Source organism: Rhinolophus hipposideros (genome assembly GCF_964194185.1).
Source record: "Rhinolophus hipposideros genome assembly, chromosome: 20".
NCBI classification, from domain to species: domain Eukaryota; kingdom Metazoa; phylum Chordata; class Mammalia; order Chiroptera; family Rhinolophidae; genus Rhinolophus; species Rhinolophus hipposideros.
Window position 1 is genome coordinate 17,163,907 of NC_138066.1, and position 16,442 is coordinate 17,180,348.

At 46.3% G+C, this 16,442-nt stretch overlaps 1 protein-coding gene across 2 annotated transcripts in view; it reads left to right on the forward strand.

Annotated features, from left to right (window-relative positions):
- The first annotated feature begins 967 nt into the window (after window positions 1-967).
- PHF12 (PHD finger protein 12) overlaps window positions 968-16,442 on the forward strand; it is a 37,112-nt gene continuing 21,637 nt past the window's right edge. Inside the window, exons 1-2 of one of the 2 annotated variants that reach the window (XM_081028111.1) lie at window positions 968-1,558; window positions 2,212-2,393. In XM_081028111.1, the coding sequence (XP_080884237.1) occupies window positions 1,493-1,558; window positions 2,212-2,393 (248 nt within the window). In that variant the 5' untranslated portion in view covers window positions 968-1,492. The remainder of the gene's footprint in view (window positions 1,559-2,211; window positions 2,394-16,442) is intronic. The other variant, XM_081028110.1, reaches the window with a different exon arrangement.

The window sequence follows — 16,442 nt, forward strand, 5'->3', positions numbered from 1 at the left end:
ACCCATCGCGATTCTTGTTCCCGGAGTGCAATGAGCTCCCGTTCGCCCTTTGGCCGCCCAACCCCACCCCCTTGCGCATTGCAAACTGGGAGTTGAAGTCCGCTCTAGGCAGGTAGCTGGGCGTTGTCAGCACCACAAACTCTTCCCTTTTGGCTTCCTCTTGAAAAGCAGTTCTCAGGGGCAGTGATCAAAAAGAGGGTAGTAACAGGCAGGCGAATCTCTCCAGGGTGTCATCCCCTACGCAAGGCAGAGATGCTAAGGCTAAAATTAACTGTTGGGAACGGAAGGGAAGTGGGAACAGCAGCCATCCAACCCGACACCAAAAACATCGCTTTCCGTCGAGATGGCTTTTCTTTTCTCTTTACCAATATGGCGCCTGGTCCAGCCACACCTGACGCTGGAACCAAACAATCCAGTACAACAAGTACAACATCTCTAGGAGGGCTGCTGTCACCGACAGCCTACCAGCTCCAGTCAACACCACACCTTGCTCCTTCCTGTTCATGCTTGAGGACTCCAAGGGCATGGTAGCCTATATCCCATTACCAAAATGGCGAAAGGAGAAGCATTCTTGTTAGGGCCTGCAGGTGACAATACGCTTGCGCGAGAGCCGGCTGTGTTGTTGTGGGGCGGGAGAGGAGCATCCTCAACACGCCTGCGCGGGAACAGAGTATTCTTGGTCTTTGCACAAACACCAATGGATGATGAGTGCCCATGTTCCTGCGGCTGCGCTGTGACCCTTACGAGCTCTCCAGGCGCCTGCGTGACACCTCAAGTCCCGCCCTTTTATGTCAGTGCGCTGGCGCAGGGCAGAAAGGCGGGGGCTTCGGCGCTTCAGACGAATGCCAGCGCGGCTGCGCGCTGGGGGGTACCACCTCACTGCGGCTGCGCGGGAGCCCGGCCGCCGGCTGTCACTGCGGTTGCGCGCGGCGAGCGGCGATCCCCGGGCGCCTGCGCGGGTGGCTTTGCGGGCGCTCGCGGTAAGTTTGCGCCAAGTGCGCGGCAGCCGGGACGCAGACGGCGGCGGCGGCGAGAGGCGGAGCCCGGGGACCACCCCCCATCACCCTCCCCGCAGTCACCTCACGTACCACAACCTCACCTAACCTCTCACCCCTCCCCCTCCGATCCCCCCAACCCCGGGATGGCAGCGCCCGCCAACCTTCCCGGCCGGACCAGCGGTCGCCAGCGCCGGCTTTAGCTTGTGGGACTAGGCCCCGCCGAGGCCTGACCCCCGGAGCCGGGACCCACCGTGCAGTCAGCCACCGGGCCGGGGCTGAGGGGCCGCTCCCCCCTCACGGCCCGTGGGGAGGACGCTGCCGTCCCGGGGACTGGGGGCCGGGGGGTGGGGGGGAGCCAGGACGAGGAAGTCGGGACCCGTGTGGGGAAAAAAGAAAGGGGGCCGGGGTCAGGAGCGCCCCCTCCCCCCGCTTCCCCCCTCCCCCCGGGGTTGGGGGGGCCGGAGCAGAAAGCGCCCAGCCCGGGAGGTGGATGAATGTGGGAGAAAATGGAGACCAAGACGATCGTGTACGACTTGGACACGTCGGGGGGGCTGATGGAGGTAAGAGCAGCCCTCCTCATCCCCTTCCCCCAGCGTCGGGAGGGAACCTCCGCCCTCCGCCCCACAAAGCCGGTCCTGGGCTCGCAGCACGAGAGGGCCAGGGGAGGGGGGTTCTTTCTCACCCGGACTCTCCCTCCCATCTTTGCAATTCGGGGAGCCGAGCGCAGCCTGCGAGGACATTTACAGCAGTTTTACGTACCCGCCGCCCTCGATTTGCTCTCCGGAGGCGCCAACCCACTCCATCTCGTTGCACCGGCGGGCCTCCCCACCCCCTTCTTATCGGCCCCTTTGTGCTTCCCCCAGCACGTCCGGGTACCGGGCTTCAGGCCTCTCCCGAGCCTGGCTTCGGAGTCCCCCACTGTCCATACAAGGAAGTGGCGAGCTGGGCACCGCGCACCCTCTCCCCATCCCCCTACCCTGATCCTCCCCGTTTGGAAGAAGCTGTTCTCGTTGTTGTGCTGCAGGACCACGGTTAGGGTGGGCTCCCCCTGGTTCCGGGGGCTGAGAGGTTCTGGGAGCAGACTGGATGGGAGGAAGGAGGACAAAAGGGGGACAGGGGTGGGTGGCTGAGAAACTGCGCCGGGGTGGTGGTGGGGGCGACGGACCGCCCGGAGCTCCGAGTGTGCACACACGCCATTTGTATGTGTGTGCAGCAAATCCAGGCTCTGCTGGCTCCCCCCAAGACGGACGAGGCAGAAAAGCGGAGTCGGAAGCCTGAGAAGGAGCCCCGGAGAAGCGGCAGAGCCACCAACCACGACAGCTGCGATAGCTGCAAAGAAGGTGGTGATCTCCTGTGCTGTGACCACTGCCCGGCCGCCTTCCACCTCCAGTGCTGGTAAGGTCTAGGGAGCCCCTTGGCGGACCCTTCTCGGCACATTCCTTCACCCGGCCTACCCCTAGCTGCCAAAATAACGGGCGCTCGCAGCCGCTAGCTGACTTCTGTAGCCGCTGGGCGATCGCCTCCCCGCCCCCAGGTGTCTGCTGGGATCTGGCCGTTTGGGAGGGGGGAGCAGCGGTGGGTCCGGACCCCAAGGTGGGGGTTGGGAGGAGCGAGGAGAGCCCCATCTGGGACTGGAAGTCGCTGGGGAGCCGGGACAGCCGGCAGGGCACGGCCGGCGGTGGCGGGGAGGAAGGGGAGGAGCTCCGGGCCCAGTGCCGCTCGCCTGCCCGCGCGCCCGCCGCCCTCGGGCTCCTGCCGGGCTGGGCTCTCCTCGGGGTGGCTGCGCCGAGCCCTTGGCTGCCCGAGCTGCCCTGGTCCGGACCCCGGGGACCGCGCTCCCGGGCGTTTGCAGCTGTAGAAGGAATCATGGAGGGTGTCTTTCGAGTCCGCCTCTTCTCTACCTCTCTGTTTACAATATGGCGACCTGCCTTTAAATTATATTTTTATTCTCAGCGCCATTTTGGCTGCATATATGATTTGCAAACGTCTCCCGGGGAACGGTGGGGGTAGCCCCGGAGTCCTTTCTGCAGAAGCGCCTCGGTGACTGGGCGGGGATCTCGCCGCTTGGTCCCCTTTCTCTGCCGCCGCTTGCCCCCTGTTGCCTCTCGGAGCTGCCTCCCTCTCCCTCCCCACCCCGTGCTGCCGCCTCTTAGGAAATCGGGCCGGGTTAGACAATTAAAATTGCCCTTGGGCGCCGATTTCACTTCTCCGCTCCTGATCGGCAAGCCCTTCGCTGCAAAATTCTTTGCTGCAGGGACAAGATTGTGTGCGGTGGCTCCGCGAGGGCATTTTTAAGGAGCGGAGAGCGGAAAGCTGTGCGCTTTTTTCCCCCGCGTTACCGAACGCGAGGGGAGGGGAGAGACCAAAGAGAGAGGGAGGGATCGCCTGCTGCTTGATCCTCCTCAGCAGCTCAGCCCTGAACAATCAGGCCAAGAGTTTAAACTCCAGCTTCTGCCTGGAGAAATCACCTCTCCCCTGCACAAAAATCAGACGTCTGCGCAGGAAACCCAGATTGGGTCTCGTTCTGTTGTTCAGCAACAGTTGACTGAGGCAGGCGTGATAGGAGGGGGGCGGATGGTTTGTTCCCACGCAGTTTTCTTCTGTTGCCTTTTTTAGCCTTCTGGGGGGGGGGAGGGAAGTGATGGTTTCCTTAAGCACTTTCCACAGTTCCATTCGAAATCCGTCTCTCGGTTTGTGGAATAGTGCCTGCTGTATATTTGTACTAATTGCAGGGTTTGGAATACTTAATAGACAGATGACTGATACTGGGCAAATTAAGTCTGTGGTCAGAAGTTATGTAGGAAGCTCCCATTACCACTCCTAAGATACTTTTGCCCAGGAGGGCACCCCATCCTGGCTTGTAATGTTGCAGGGACAGAAATGATTATCCTGAAGGAAGATTTGCTGCTGGCTTTAAAATTTTTATTATGAAGTGACTGATACCAACAGGAAGGGTCTGTGGGTTTTAGCCTTTGCTTCCTGTAAAGTGTAATTCACCTGGGAAAAAAATACCTCTGATCAAGCTTCCTGGGCTGTTCTTGAGCAGGGAAGCAATTTGTACCTGGATATGTTGTGTTACTTGTTATTGTTCCCAGTTGCTTACATTTTTTTATTGTGCTTGGCTTGATGCATCTACTAGGACTGAATTGTAGATTGCTTGATTTACAATGTGGGTTAATGTTTTACCTCTAGGATGAAGTTGTGTTAACCAGGAATGGTGATTCCCATGTTGAGTGAGAATTCTGTAAACTCTTGATTGTCTTTAGTCTCATTTGTTTAATAAAGCTGAAATTGTTTATTAGAAATGTCAGAAATGGAAACAATGTGCTGCTTTGCCTGACATTGGGGTTTTAAACTCTAAAATCTAACCTCTGAATCTCTTAATTATATGAGTCTAAGTCTTGTCAAGTTTTAACAATTAGTTTCCACTGTAGCTGGGAGAAGAGAGGGAGGAATTTTTTTTTTAGGTGTTGGTGAGATTCAGTCTTGCCCAGACTGTGCATTTCATTGAATACTTTTTTTTTTTCAAGACCATGAATGGGAACTGGTAATCAGAGATTTGAGAATCCTAGTAAATGAGGCATGGCTTGTTTCACGTCTCCAGTTCCCCCTTTGAAGATGCCAGGACTGAATGTACCAGTGACTTATCTGAGTTATTATATAAATTACAAAACTTCTAGATATTGTTACAAAGGCAGGAAGCCTTCTTTCAAGTGTGGCTTATCCCGCTTTCCTGCCTCCTCCCCTGCCCTCTTTCCAGCACAAGTGAGATACTTCATTAACCATCTCAACCAGAGTTGTTAGGTCAAGCAGTTAACGGTCTCAGAAAATTTTGATTCCTGAGTGTGCTCACGTTTTGTCCCATTATTGCTTACTTGTGCCACATGGGAATGAGGTTAGAGGGTGTGGCTATATTTTCCCGTGCTTCCTTTTTTTAACTGGCTAAGACTTGGGTTACTTAGATAAGTATAACGTGATCATTTTCCTCGTGTGCAGGAGTGAAATGGAGTTTTGCAAACCCCATAGGTCATCACTGGTGCTGCTGTGGGTCACCGTTCAAAGCTCTGTGAGACAGGAACGTTTTCAGTGTCTAGTGTGCTTTGCCAGCTTGCCTCACCGTGAACGGGATCTAATAAAATGTTCCAGAAGTGATTCTAGGCAAACTTTACCTCCTGGGTTCAGTAACATAGCCATAACCACAGGGGATTTTTCTAAGATAAACTACTGGAGGAAGTGACTGGTCAAATAAGCTGTTCTAATTGTCTTGTCTTTTCCCAGGGGCCAGTACTCTGTGTGAGGAACAGTCTTCTCTTCCCAGTTAGACTGGTAGCCCTATTTTTGGGTTTTCTGTAACCGTCTTCTGGGTGAGGAAATGAATTGTCCCCGTGCTCAGTACGATGACGTCACTAAAGAATTAAACTTGAGGATCTAATGATGTCATTATAGTTCTTTAAGTGATAGTGTAATCATTTTATCCAAGTTGGACTGGTTTATCAATTATTCAGAGTGGTAGCAGGGGTTAGTGAACCTGCCCCTGGAGAACTGGAAAGAGATCTGTTTTTAAGTGTTCCCTGGTGAACCTGACCTTTATCATAATTGGCACGCCATAAGTTGAGCTTTCTGAAAATACTAATCTCCATGGACTGGTCCCTAAAAAATCTTTTTTTTAAAAAAATTAGAATAACTGGTGGATATCTAGTTGCTGCTGATCCAACTTTCTGTTTGAGATGGATAGAATTGTTCTCTCTGATAAAGTGAATACCATCAGGCATCGGTAATGAGGCTGACTGGAAACTGGATGGTTTCCTCTGCTTTCTCGTGGCATTTTGCTCCACACTGAGGGACCAAAACGGTCTGATTGAGAACTGCATCTACCTCAGCAGACCTCAGCATGGTTGCTTCCCGTCAGACAGATTTCTGTAGCATTTGCCTCCGCATGTTATATTTGGAATTGTTGGCCAGCTTTCCTCTCTCTGGTGTTGGCAGCAAGATCCAAAATGAGGTTTTCGAAGAATGAGAGTAAAAAGGTCTCTGCACAGGCAAAACTAAGCTCAGCTTGGAGTTTTGCATATTTAATTTTCAGTGAGTTAGAACAAGAAAGGTTTCACGCGTAGGGTAGAAGAACTGCCTTGCAGAAAATCTTTGCTGTGTGAACTTTTAAGGAGGTGGTTTTCTGATTTTGTTGTGTTTAGCTCCTCATTAGAATAGTGTCAGGCAAGTGATGAATTAAAATACGTTTAAATTAACATTATCTTATCTGTCGTTTCTGACACTTTCTAAGTGCTTGGAAGCCCGGCACTCAAGAACTGGAGGTGTTAGTATCAGGATTCCCTCCTTTCACCCTGCCCCTTCGGTGGGAAAATGATTGATTTTATTTATGTATGCTTGCGTTTGCTGTGTTGGCGTTGGAAGCTGGGGGTGTAGTATTGTTAAATGGTCCGCTCAAACAAGGAGAGTCCAATACTGTTCACCTTCAACTCAATGTTACATGCATGCTTTATTAACCTAATTTGGGGCTCGGGGACTAATTCTTGTGACATGAGTGCTTTAGGCCAAAGAGAAAGGATAATCACTGTTTAAAATTACAAGATAAATATTTAGTATGAGTTGTTTATTCACAAAATGTTTGTGACCCGGATGGCTTTGGTTGAGAAAGGAGGCATCATAAATATTAAAAGTGGGAAGGGGGAGGTAATACTATTCAAAGGTAACAGTTTTTGTGTAATTAAGGCAAGTACTTAGTGGTACTGTTGTGCAAATTTTTTCATTTGGGGCCTGTCCCAAAATTAATTGCTAAACTCAATGAAAGGCAGGACATTGTTCTAATCTCATCAATCTCCTGCTGTTGGTTAAGGCTCTCAAAGTACTTTGTAGATGGGCTCCACTAATATATTAGGACCGCTTTTGGTTTTTGTAAATGACTAGTGTATTTTTCACATGTGTAAATGTGTAAAAGACATGTTTAGGTACTGCCTTCATTTTTAATATGAAGATGAATTCATGTTTTTTAAATTCTTAGGTATGTCCCCAAGAGAATTTTTAAAAGCCGAATCATAAAGACATTATTTAATTTCAACTGAAAAGTCAGGATTCAAATAGTCACTACTATGTTAAATGAAACACTGGTTTTTATTAAGCTCTGGGTAAAAGTACAAGTAATTATCAAAAAGGCTTGGTGATTTCTCAAGGTTCATCCTTATAAGATTTATCAGTACTTATTAACTTTTGATGGCAGAGTACTATTCCATGTGTGGATATACCACATTTTATTCATTCCTGTTGACGGACATTTGGGTGGTTTCTACTTTTTGCTATTGTGAATAATGATGTTATAAACATCTGTGTGCAGGTTTTTGTGTGAACATGTTTTCATTTCTGTTAGGTGTATACCCAGAAGTGGAATTGCTGGGTAACTCTTATGTTTAACCTTTGAAGAACTGCCAGACAGTTTTCCAAAGTGGTTGTACCGTTTTACATTCCCACCAGCGGTGTATGCAGGTGTTTCGCCACATCTTTTCCAACACTTGTTATTATCTGTCTTCTTGATTAAAGCCATCCAAAGGGTATGAAGTGCTGTCTCTTGTGGTTTGGATTTGCATTTCCTTGATGACTTGTGATGTTGACCATCTTTTCACGTGCTGGTTGGCCATTTGTATATTTTCTTAGAGAAATGTCTATTCAGGTCCTTTGTCCAATTTTAACTGTGTTATTTGGGTTTTTTAGTTATTGCGTTTTAAGAATTCTTTACATATTCCAGGCACAAGTCCCTTGTCAGATACATGATTTGCAAGTATTTTCTCCCATCCTGTGGGTTGTCTTTTCACTTCCTCTATCTTTTTATTTTTCAATTTGTGAGTCTTACCTAGAAAAAGGTGGCTGATTTAAGCATACTTGAATGCCTGTGCCTGTCTTATCTACGTAATGACAGAGTAAAGGGTTTCTTCTCTGAACTTGATTCAGTCAGGATGGTGCGTCTCGGTGCAGAGAATCTCACAATGTGATAGGGTATGTTGTTGTTGCAACTTTTCTGAGTGACCCTTCTGAGCAAAGAAGTCTAAGGCTGGAAGTTCCCTTAGAGGAAGTATAAAAAACTCCACTGCCTGCCTGAAGGAAGCATGTCCACCTGGCACCTACCAGCCACAGTAGAAAATTTCTATGTGTAGGCATTTCTCGTACTTGGGGCCCCTCGTTTAAGATTTTAATTGCCTCAAGTTTGATTGGTAACAGGTTGGGGTGGAAATAACTCCAGGTAATGAACTGTCTTTTGAACCGATTAAGAACAAAAAGCTGTTTGTATGCTGCAGTGAACTCCCCTGTTTATATGTCTAGATGTAAACCCGGGTAGCAGTCCATGTGGAAAGAGTGCAGAGAATATTTGCCTGCAGATTTTATGTAGCTTGTAAAAAAACAAAAACAATCTGCCTTGATGCTCCCAAGAGGATTTTTGCTACCTAGAAATGCAGGCGTCGTGCTTCTTGATAGAAACGGGTACATCTTTTCTTCTATCACACAAGTGACAGGGCAGTAGAAAATAAATGAAGCTGAACGCTGTTTGGTTTTGGTTATGGGTAAGAGTGTTGAAATCCATCTCTGGACTTTCCTGTCCCACCCCTAGCACATACACAACGATTCCTTGGGTGTGTAGTTAAGCAGGCCACCCTGCTAGAAGATTCTGGTTGGGGTTATGGTGGCACTTACTATAATAATGAAACACAAACTCCTGGAAACACATTCTTATTTTAAGTCACCGGAGCAGGGGAAAAAAAAGTTTGTTTTCCTCCCTCCACTGTGCTTTTCTTTTGACTTTGAGTCCCCGGGGAGTACAACATGGCCAGCTGCATTGCCATTCAATGAGTGACACTTATAAGAGCACCTCTGCCTAATACTAGCCTCCCAAGAGACAGGACAGGAGTACAGCTGTCCGCCTGCCAGTTTCCTGAAAGAGGAGGACATTGTATTCAGTGCAAGTCCTAGACCAAATTTCAGAAAGGCACTTTGGTATTGCAGAGTTGTCACCATTCCCAGAACGCATGCACAGGTCACTAGCTGACTACTTTTCCCATGACTCGAGAGCAATTACGAAGAATACAAAGATGACTCCTTTTTCTGCCATTTGCAGGTATCAAAATCCTCATCCTTTAAGCCCAAGGTTATTTCTAAATCTAGATCTCAGCAAACAAGAATAAAGGTGAAGTTTTAGCACATTTATGTAGAAGGCAAAAGACACTGAGGGATACAGTAAACGCTGATAAAAGGAGACATCATTGATTTTACCCATCAGCAAAAAGGACTGTGGCTACTACATAGAGCTGTTGTTGAATTCACAATAAGCAAATTCCAAGTACACCAAGCAGGCTGATAAAATTTTGTAAGTAATGAAAAACGACTCACTCATTCAAAGAGCTCTCTTCCCGTTTGCAGTCATGTACTAAGTGCTCAGTAAACCACAGACAGTCCCTGACTTCCCACGGCCAACTTAGGATTTTTCAACTTCATGAGAGTACAGAAGTGATACACGTTCAGTAGAAACCAGCTAGGCTAAGCTATGATGATTGGTAGGTTAGATGTATTAATATGCGTTTTTTTGCTTATAAGATCTTCAACTTGCCATTGGCTGACCCATTTCCTCCACTTCCCACTGCATAATACCTAGTGGTATTACAAATGAGAGACGTGCAAAGATAAACACTGTTTGAGGAACAGAAATTGTGTCTGGGTTCTTCCAAGTGGATGGTACCTTTGTTAGGACAAACACAGTGACCATTCCTTCCCCCCTAATTACATTTGCTTTCCTGTATGGGAATAGCTTTGGTGTTTAATTTTCCCCTCTTACCTGACAAATTGTACAGCATATCTCTCAGAAAATGCTTCCCAGTCTTGAAAGGACAAAAGACAGAAAGTAACTGCAGGGTGGGGAAGAACTCCATGTCTGAACCTAGTAGCAGCCTTTCCCACTGATTTGGGCTCTGCATGAGGCTCTTTTTCAAATAGTCTCGAGTGTGCAAGAGAGGACTCTCCACAGAGTTTGAATTTAACCATAACCCAAAGACATCACTTCACCTCTAGGCCAGGCGGGGGTGGGGGAACCTCTCAGAATTACTAGCAAGCTCAAGTTTTGGGGGGGGGAACCTTGTTTGTGGAAATACCAGCACATTTATAGGCTTTTATCCAGCTGTGATATCCAGAGAGATGTTGAGTATTATTCTCTGTCCGCATTTGTGCAGAGAAGCTAATGAAATACACAAAACTTCAAGTGAGCTTAGGAAGTCTGCGTTACAAACCTGGGCAGCACGGAGCTCCTCTTGTTCTGTTTTCCACCAGTCCCGGGCTCCTGTGATGAACTGGGAGCTTTTTAATTCCTGTGTTCACTGAACCATCAGCTAGAGTTCTACTGATTCCTGGTTTTAACTAAACTCTGGAAACATTAGAGGGAAACTACAGTGAACTTTTTCCATTGACAATCATCAATTATTGGTCAAAATACCTTATGAAAATTATATACCATTAATCTCATTAAATGTGTATAAACCTGTAACTACATAATTCTATACAGAGGTTGGCTACATTCAACTTTCCTTGATCTTGCTTGCCTGGTTTTGAAAGAGCATCTTAAATGTAGGGAGAATTCGGTCACTAATTTTGGCCTTTTGATAAATATTGATTTGTTTTATCGTTCTTGTTTTGCTTTATCCCTCTGTAGTTCTCGTGGTTTTGCCTACCATACATGACACTTAGCCTTTCGAACTCTACTGCCTAATTCCATGATACCAGACATCTTTGACTACAGGCTGTAGTTGGTAGTTGTATAGCAAGAAAAGCGTCTGCAGTTTAAGTTACGGGGGAAAGCTCATGTCCAAGGCTCATATGCTTGCTGCATACAAGCTTTCCTCAAATCTTAACCATTTTTGCACACAGGTCTTTAAGGTGATCGATCAGTCGTTCTTTGGTTAGGGACCATCTGAGAGAAAAGTGGGCCAAAGGGAAAAATCCTGGTGCTCTGCTTCTGAGAAGTATGTTTAACTTCTAAATAGGTCACTGGGGGTATAACTGAAGGCTTCAGCAGCTCAAGTCAGCACTTAGCTGTGGCATCAAACCACGACAGCACAGTTTGACAGCACGCCCAGGAGATTACTTCAGTCATGTAGGGCGGGGAGCTTTGAGGTTTAGGAGTAAAATTGGGGGAGGGGAGAGGGTAAGGGTAAAAGAAAGAGGGAATAAACCCTATGCTGTTTGGGCCCAAATAATGGCATTATTCTCCCTCCACCCCCCCTTTTTTTAAAAAATAGAAGATCCTGTCAGAGAAGGGTAAATGAAGCAGAAATCCTCCTTAGGGAAAAGCAGCTGGGTCTTAAGTAGAAACCTGCTCTCTATATATTTAGTTGGATTTCAAATAAAGGCATTGTTAGTGGTTTTCGTTTTCCCAGCCTTTATAGAATTTTAGGTCCAGTATCTATAAGATGTAAATTGGTCCAGATTCCCTGACCTGTGTCTGTAAGAATAATGTGGCCTAGCTATTGCCCTGTTTTTGATAGTCCATTAACATTTGGCTGTAGAACAGCACTCAGTTTTTCATACCTTTGAGAACTCTTCTGGAATACAGAGTTATAATTGTTGCTTCCTTTTTCCAATGGAATGATCCCTAAGAGTGTTAGAAAGTGACTCTTGAGGCCAGAATATTGACTCTTCCAAAACAGACGCACTCCTGCATTTATCATAAGGTGAATGAATGAAGCCCATTTTCAAAATGTCTGTAGCCAGTCCACTTTCTGTTCTGCAGAAGCCAAGATGGCCCGAGTAGCCAAGCCAGTAATAGATCTGGCCCTGTGGCACCCTCTAGGGAAGTTAGCAAACACCTGGTATAACAAACTGCTGGTGCTCCTCCCTCCCTTCCTCCCTCCTTTCCCTGTGCTAACTTGGACCCCTCTTCTCCAGGGGTCCTTCACTAGGAGGCTGCCGCGGGCCAGCTTTACATAGAAGGCGACAAAATTTGGGGGCACAGTCAGCTGGTTTGAAAGGATTGTATGCCTGTGGAAGTGACGCAACTCGCTAAGTTTCTCAATGGGGCATTTGTAATAGCCTGGCTCTTCACTGGTCTTGTTAACACTGTGACTGAGGCTTCGCATGAAAATCCCGCAATCCTTGTACTTTTTATCTACTTTGTGGCATTAGCTGTGTTTGAGTCAATAGCGGGGATGAAGGAGGGTAAGAGATTCATTAAGGTTCAGGGACCCTGTGAACTTTCTCTATGCATTCATTGCTCCAATATGCTTCAATACGACCACCTCTTCCCTGCCTTTGAGAAGCCAGCCATACTTAAAGATGACAGTTGATGGCCACTCAAGTGTCCAGAGGAAGCTTACTATTTCTGCTGACATTTAAATTTCATTCAATTTTGTTCCCTTCAAACCTAGACCATTAAATGTGGCCATATTGCTACAGTGTTTAATTTTTAAACGATATTTTTAAGTTAAACTTTACCCAGAACCTCTTAGCTTTTCCAGGACAGTAGCTGGTTTCAATTTATAAAAGGCTTGTTTTCTGCGCTCATTGGTCCCTTTATTATAGATGGTGATGGCTGCTGGAAGGCTAAGACCTGATTATGGTCCTGTCAACAATCACCTTTACTCCCATTTTTGCTGGTACCAACACATGGCCTGAGCTGGCTGAGAGCAGCAGGGCCAGTCTGCGGAGGCCGGCCTATGCTAAGCATGTATTGTCTTTTGCAGTTGGTCTTACACAATGCCGTTAAACATGATGGCAGGCTTTTTACCTAGTAGTGGACCTCAGCTGCACGGATGAGACCCATGAACTGTAAAATTAAAAATCAAAACTGCTCAGTGCTGTTGTTTGCTTGCTGAACACCCCACCACCACCAAAAAAAGGAGAGAATATACAGATGGCGATGGGGGGCCAGTGAGATCTTTCTTAATCTAAGTGATATTTTATTTCAACTGAAACTGCCAGATATGGCTAAAGAGCTTCTGATTCTTAGACAATGATGGGTTCTGACAGGAGGGACGCGACCAGTTCATGCGACTGGGCTCTTTTAGAGGAAAACGCCAGTAGAAGGCTGTTGGTACATTGTATATGGATATGCTGTTTACATAGTGTTCCTATTAAGTGTTTGTATGAAACAGAATATTTTGTCAGGCCAGGAAGAGAAAATGGAGTGTGTTCTTTCTTAAATATTTTTCATCCACTTGCTTCCTTTTTTCCTAAGATATACACCAAAGCTTTTAATTTCGTTAAGTGATATTTTCATGTCTCTCTGGCTGCCATTGGCTCAAGTTTTAAAACATCAGCGTCACTTAGCTGGATGGACAGTTGCAAGCCATACATCAGTAACCTAACATTTTTAAAAACAAGTCCAGAGCCTGACACCCTTTTAATCTGCATGTTGTAGTGCAAAAAATAGGTCTTGGAAATAAAAGGCAGTCTTTCTGCTTCCCTGTCTCCCTCTCGCCCTCCACCTCTCTCCTCCTCCCTTTGTTCTTTTGTTCCCCTCCCCCTTCTCCCTTCCAGTTCCATATTGAAATACTGCTTGTGCTGGATGGATAATTAACGCAGTGCTATGGAGCAACAGGTCCCACTGGTGGGGACTAAATCTGAAGTAAATGTTAATGTCTTGCAGGTTCACAAGTATTAATAGGCGAAGGAGATGAGTGAGGTTCCACTCGCATCAGCTAGACTGGTATATGAGTTGAAATAGATCCTCTTAATTAGCGAGCCAAGAACCATGACAGCTACTAACATCTTCCACCTGCAGTGGTGAGCTGCGGCCTCATTAGTGAATGAAAGAGGCATTCTAAATTAAAACTGGACTCTGTCCTGTGGCTGTGAGTTGGGATCATCTGGCTCCGGGCTTTGAATATTTGACCCGGAGAGGTCTGTCCATGCAGGCGTTACAGTTAGCTGAGGGGGGTGTGCTTGCGGTTTTCTCTCCGAGGACTCCCGAAATAGACCTATGGAGACACCCTCATCAGCAATGGAGACAGGTCATTTGGATTTGTTTATGGGAGTCCGGATGCTAGAATCCTGCTACCGAGGTTGACTGTAGGGGTTTTAGTATTGAAAAATTAATTAATGTCCTTGACCAGCTTTCTAGGTGGTTTGTGTACAAGTGTTACCGTTAACAGTTTATAGGCCCGCAGAGAGCCCCACCAAACTCTGAGATGCATATCCTTCCATTACAATCTCGGAAGAGTTAGAATTTAGAGCGCCATTGTCATGAACTATTTTATCACTGAAAGACTGTCTTCAGGATCAGGTAGTGGTTAAAATAAATAGCAAGTTGGAAAGCAGTGAACAGGCACTTTTGGCCAGGAATTTCAGGCCAGGGTTTTTTAACAAGGGATCTGGAAGGTAACATCCACAGCAGTGAGGATGGGAAGATATTCTGCAAGAGCTTGGCCCTCATGGGGCGTTCTGCTCTCTGCTGTGGAGAGCAGAGAAATCTCAAAGCCCTGCTTGCCATATTCTTTTGAAGCCAGAAAATAGAGATCCTTGGCCTGTTGGCTAAAGAGCCTCCAGTTTTCCAAGACAAGCCAGTTCACATACGAAAGACAGTTATTCCAGGGCTCACCTTCCTTCCCAGGACTGGGACAATTCTCAGAAGGAATCTAAAGGTTCAAATACTAATGTGCGCTGGATGGACTTAAACATCTGTTTCCAGGAAAATGGCCCCACTCCCAGAAGCTTCCTTTATCAGGTAGTTTTACAAAATGCTTCTAAAACTATAGTTTCTTTCTGAACCCCTTTAAGATCCTTAAGCTTCACCATCTTTAAAGGATCACTGGCTGAACTATCATTTGCTGGATAGCTCTAGATTGTGGAAAGAGAGTAGGGAAAAGGCCACTGTCCCCTTAGGTACCTAACGACCAAACTTCAGGGGCTCTTGGCTGAGTGTGGCGTCCATAGCAATTGAGTCATGTACGTCTGTATGGCAAGAGTCAGTCTGTAGTTGATGGTATGTGGTCTCATTGCCGACTGTTCTTTCCAACTTGTCTCTAGCCTGTAATCGGTGAGAGCAAAGACCATATCTGAAATTTCACCACTTAGCACATTGCCTAGCATAAAATAAGTGTCCACTATTTTATTGAGTGATGAATGACTTTGGTCCTTTCTCCCCAAACACTGTGGTTCTTGGTGGGATAAACCATAATTTGTTTGCTTTGTGTCCTTCCTCCAGTGTGTCATTGGTTGGTGAGCAGTGGGAACTCAGTAAATAGTGACCGATGTGGGAGGAAATGCTCAACGTGGAGGTCGAGGAGGGTACCCCGATGGATATTCCACTGTGTTCCCCAGAAATAAGAGAACTACTGAAGGTTCTTTAAAAATAGGATAGGCTCAAGATTTCGAAGAGCCAGGAAATTGATTGGGGTCATAATTCTGCTTACTGGCTCCATGGCTTTAGATAAGTCAGTTTCCTCGCCTGTACAATGGGAATAAGAATTAATTCTCACAAGTATGGTAGTGAAAATCAAATAAGAGCATCTGTGAAAACACTTTGTGAACTGTAATACACCATCTCAATGTAAGATGAGATTATCACTGTTATTTCTAAGCGTCACAATTAGGAAGCATATTGATGTCTTTACAAGCAGCACTGGCTCATTATATTGTTTTCATGGTTTTCACTGCTGAGCAGCGGAAACTTGGGTAGAGTAATTTCAGCACTACCTGACTTTTAACTTGTAATGATTTCCTATGGAGAGAATGGCCCTTAGCACCCTGTCTTCGTTGATATATGAGGATGAGAGGGAACTGGGACAGGCATATCATGATTTTAAAGACTCTGGCATGCATGTACAGGCATACGTTGTTTTATTGTGCCTCACAGATACTATGTTTTTTTACAAATTGAAGGTAAGACCTTCCAGCAACAAAAAGAGTACAACTTGCTGAAGGTTCAGATGATAATTAGCATTTTTTAACAAACAATAAAAGTATTTTTAATTAAGGTATGTACATTGTTTTTGTAGACAGTGCTATTGCACACTTAATAGACTACAATATGGTATAAATACAACTTTTATATGCACTGGGAAACCAAAAAATTCATGTAACTCACTTGATTGTGATAATCATTTCATCACGGTGATCTGGAACCAAACCTGCAATATCTCCAAGTTAGGCCTGTAATTATTTCAAAGTTGCATACTAAACTTATGGGTACACCATTTTTATGGGAGAAGGAGCTTTAAGATGGCAGCTGAGGTAGGGAAGTCCTCAGGATATGTACATGAGTCCCTGAGGCCGCAGAATCCCCTTTCTCCCTGGACTCCTTTTCTTCTTGGCAGTATCTGATACAGAACAGAACTAGTCTTTGCAAAACCACCTCTTTCGGAACTAGTTCCTGAGCTGGTTACCCCAATGAGAACCTGTTTTCCTGGAGGCATTTCATGAATCCTTTTCCTTTTGAGTTGAAAAACTGCTTTCTCAATT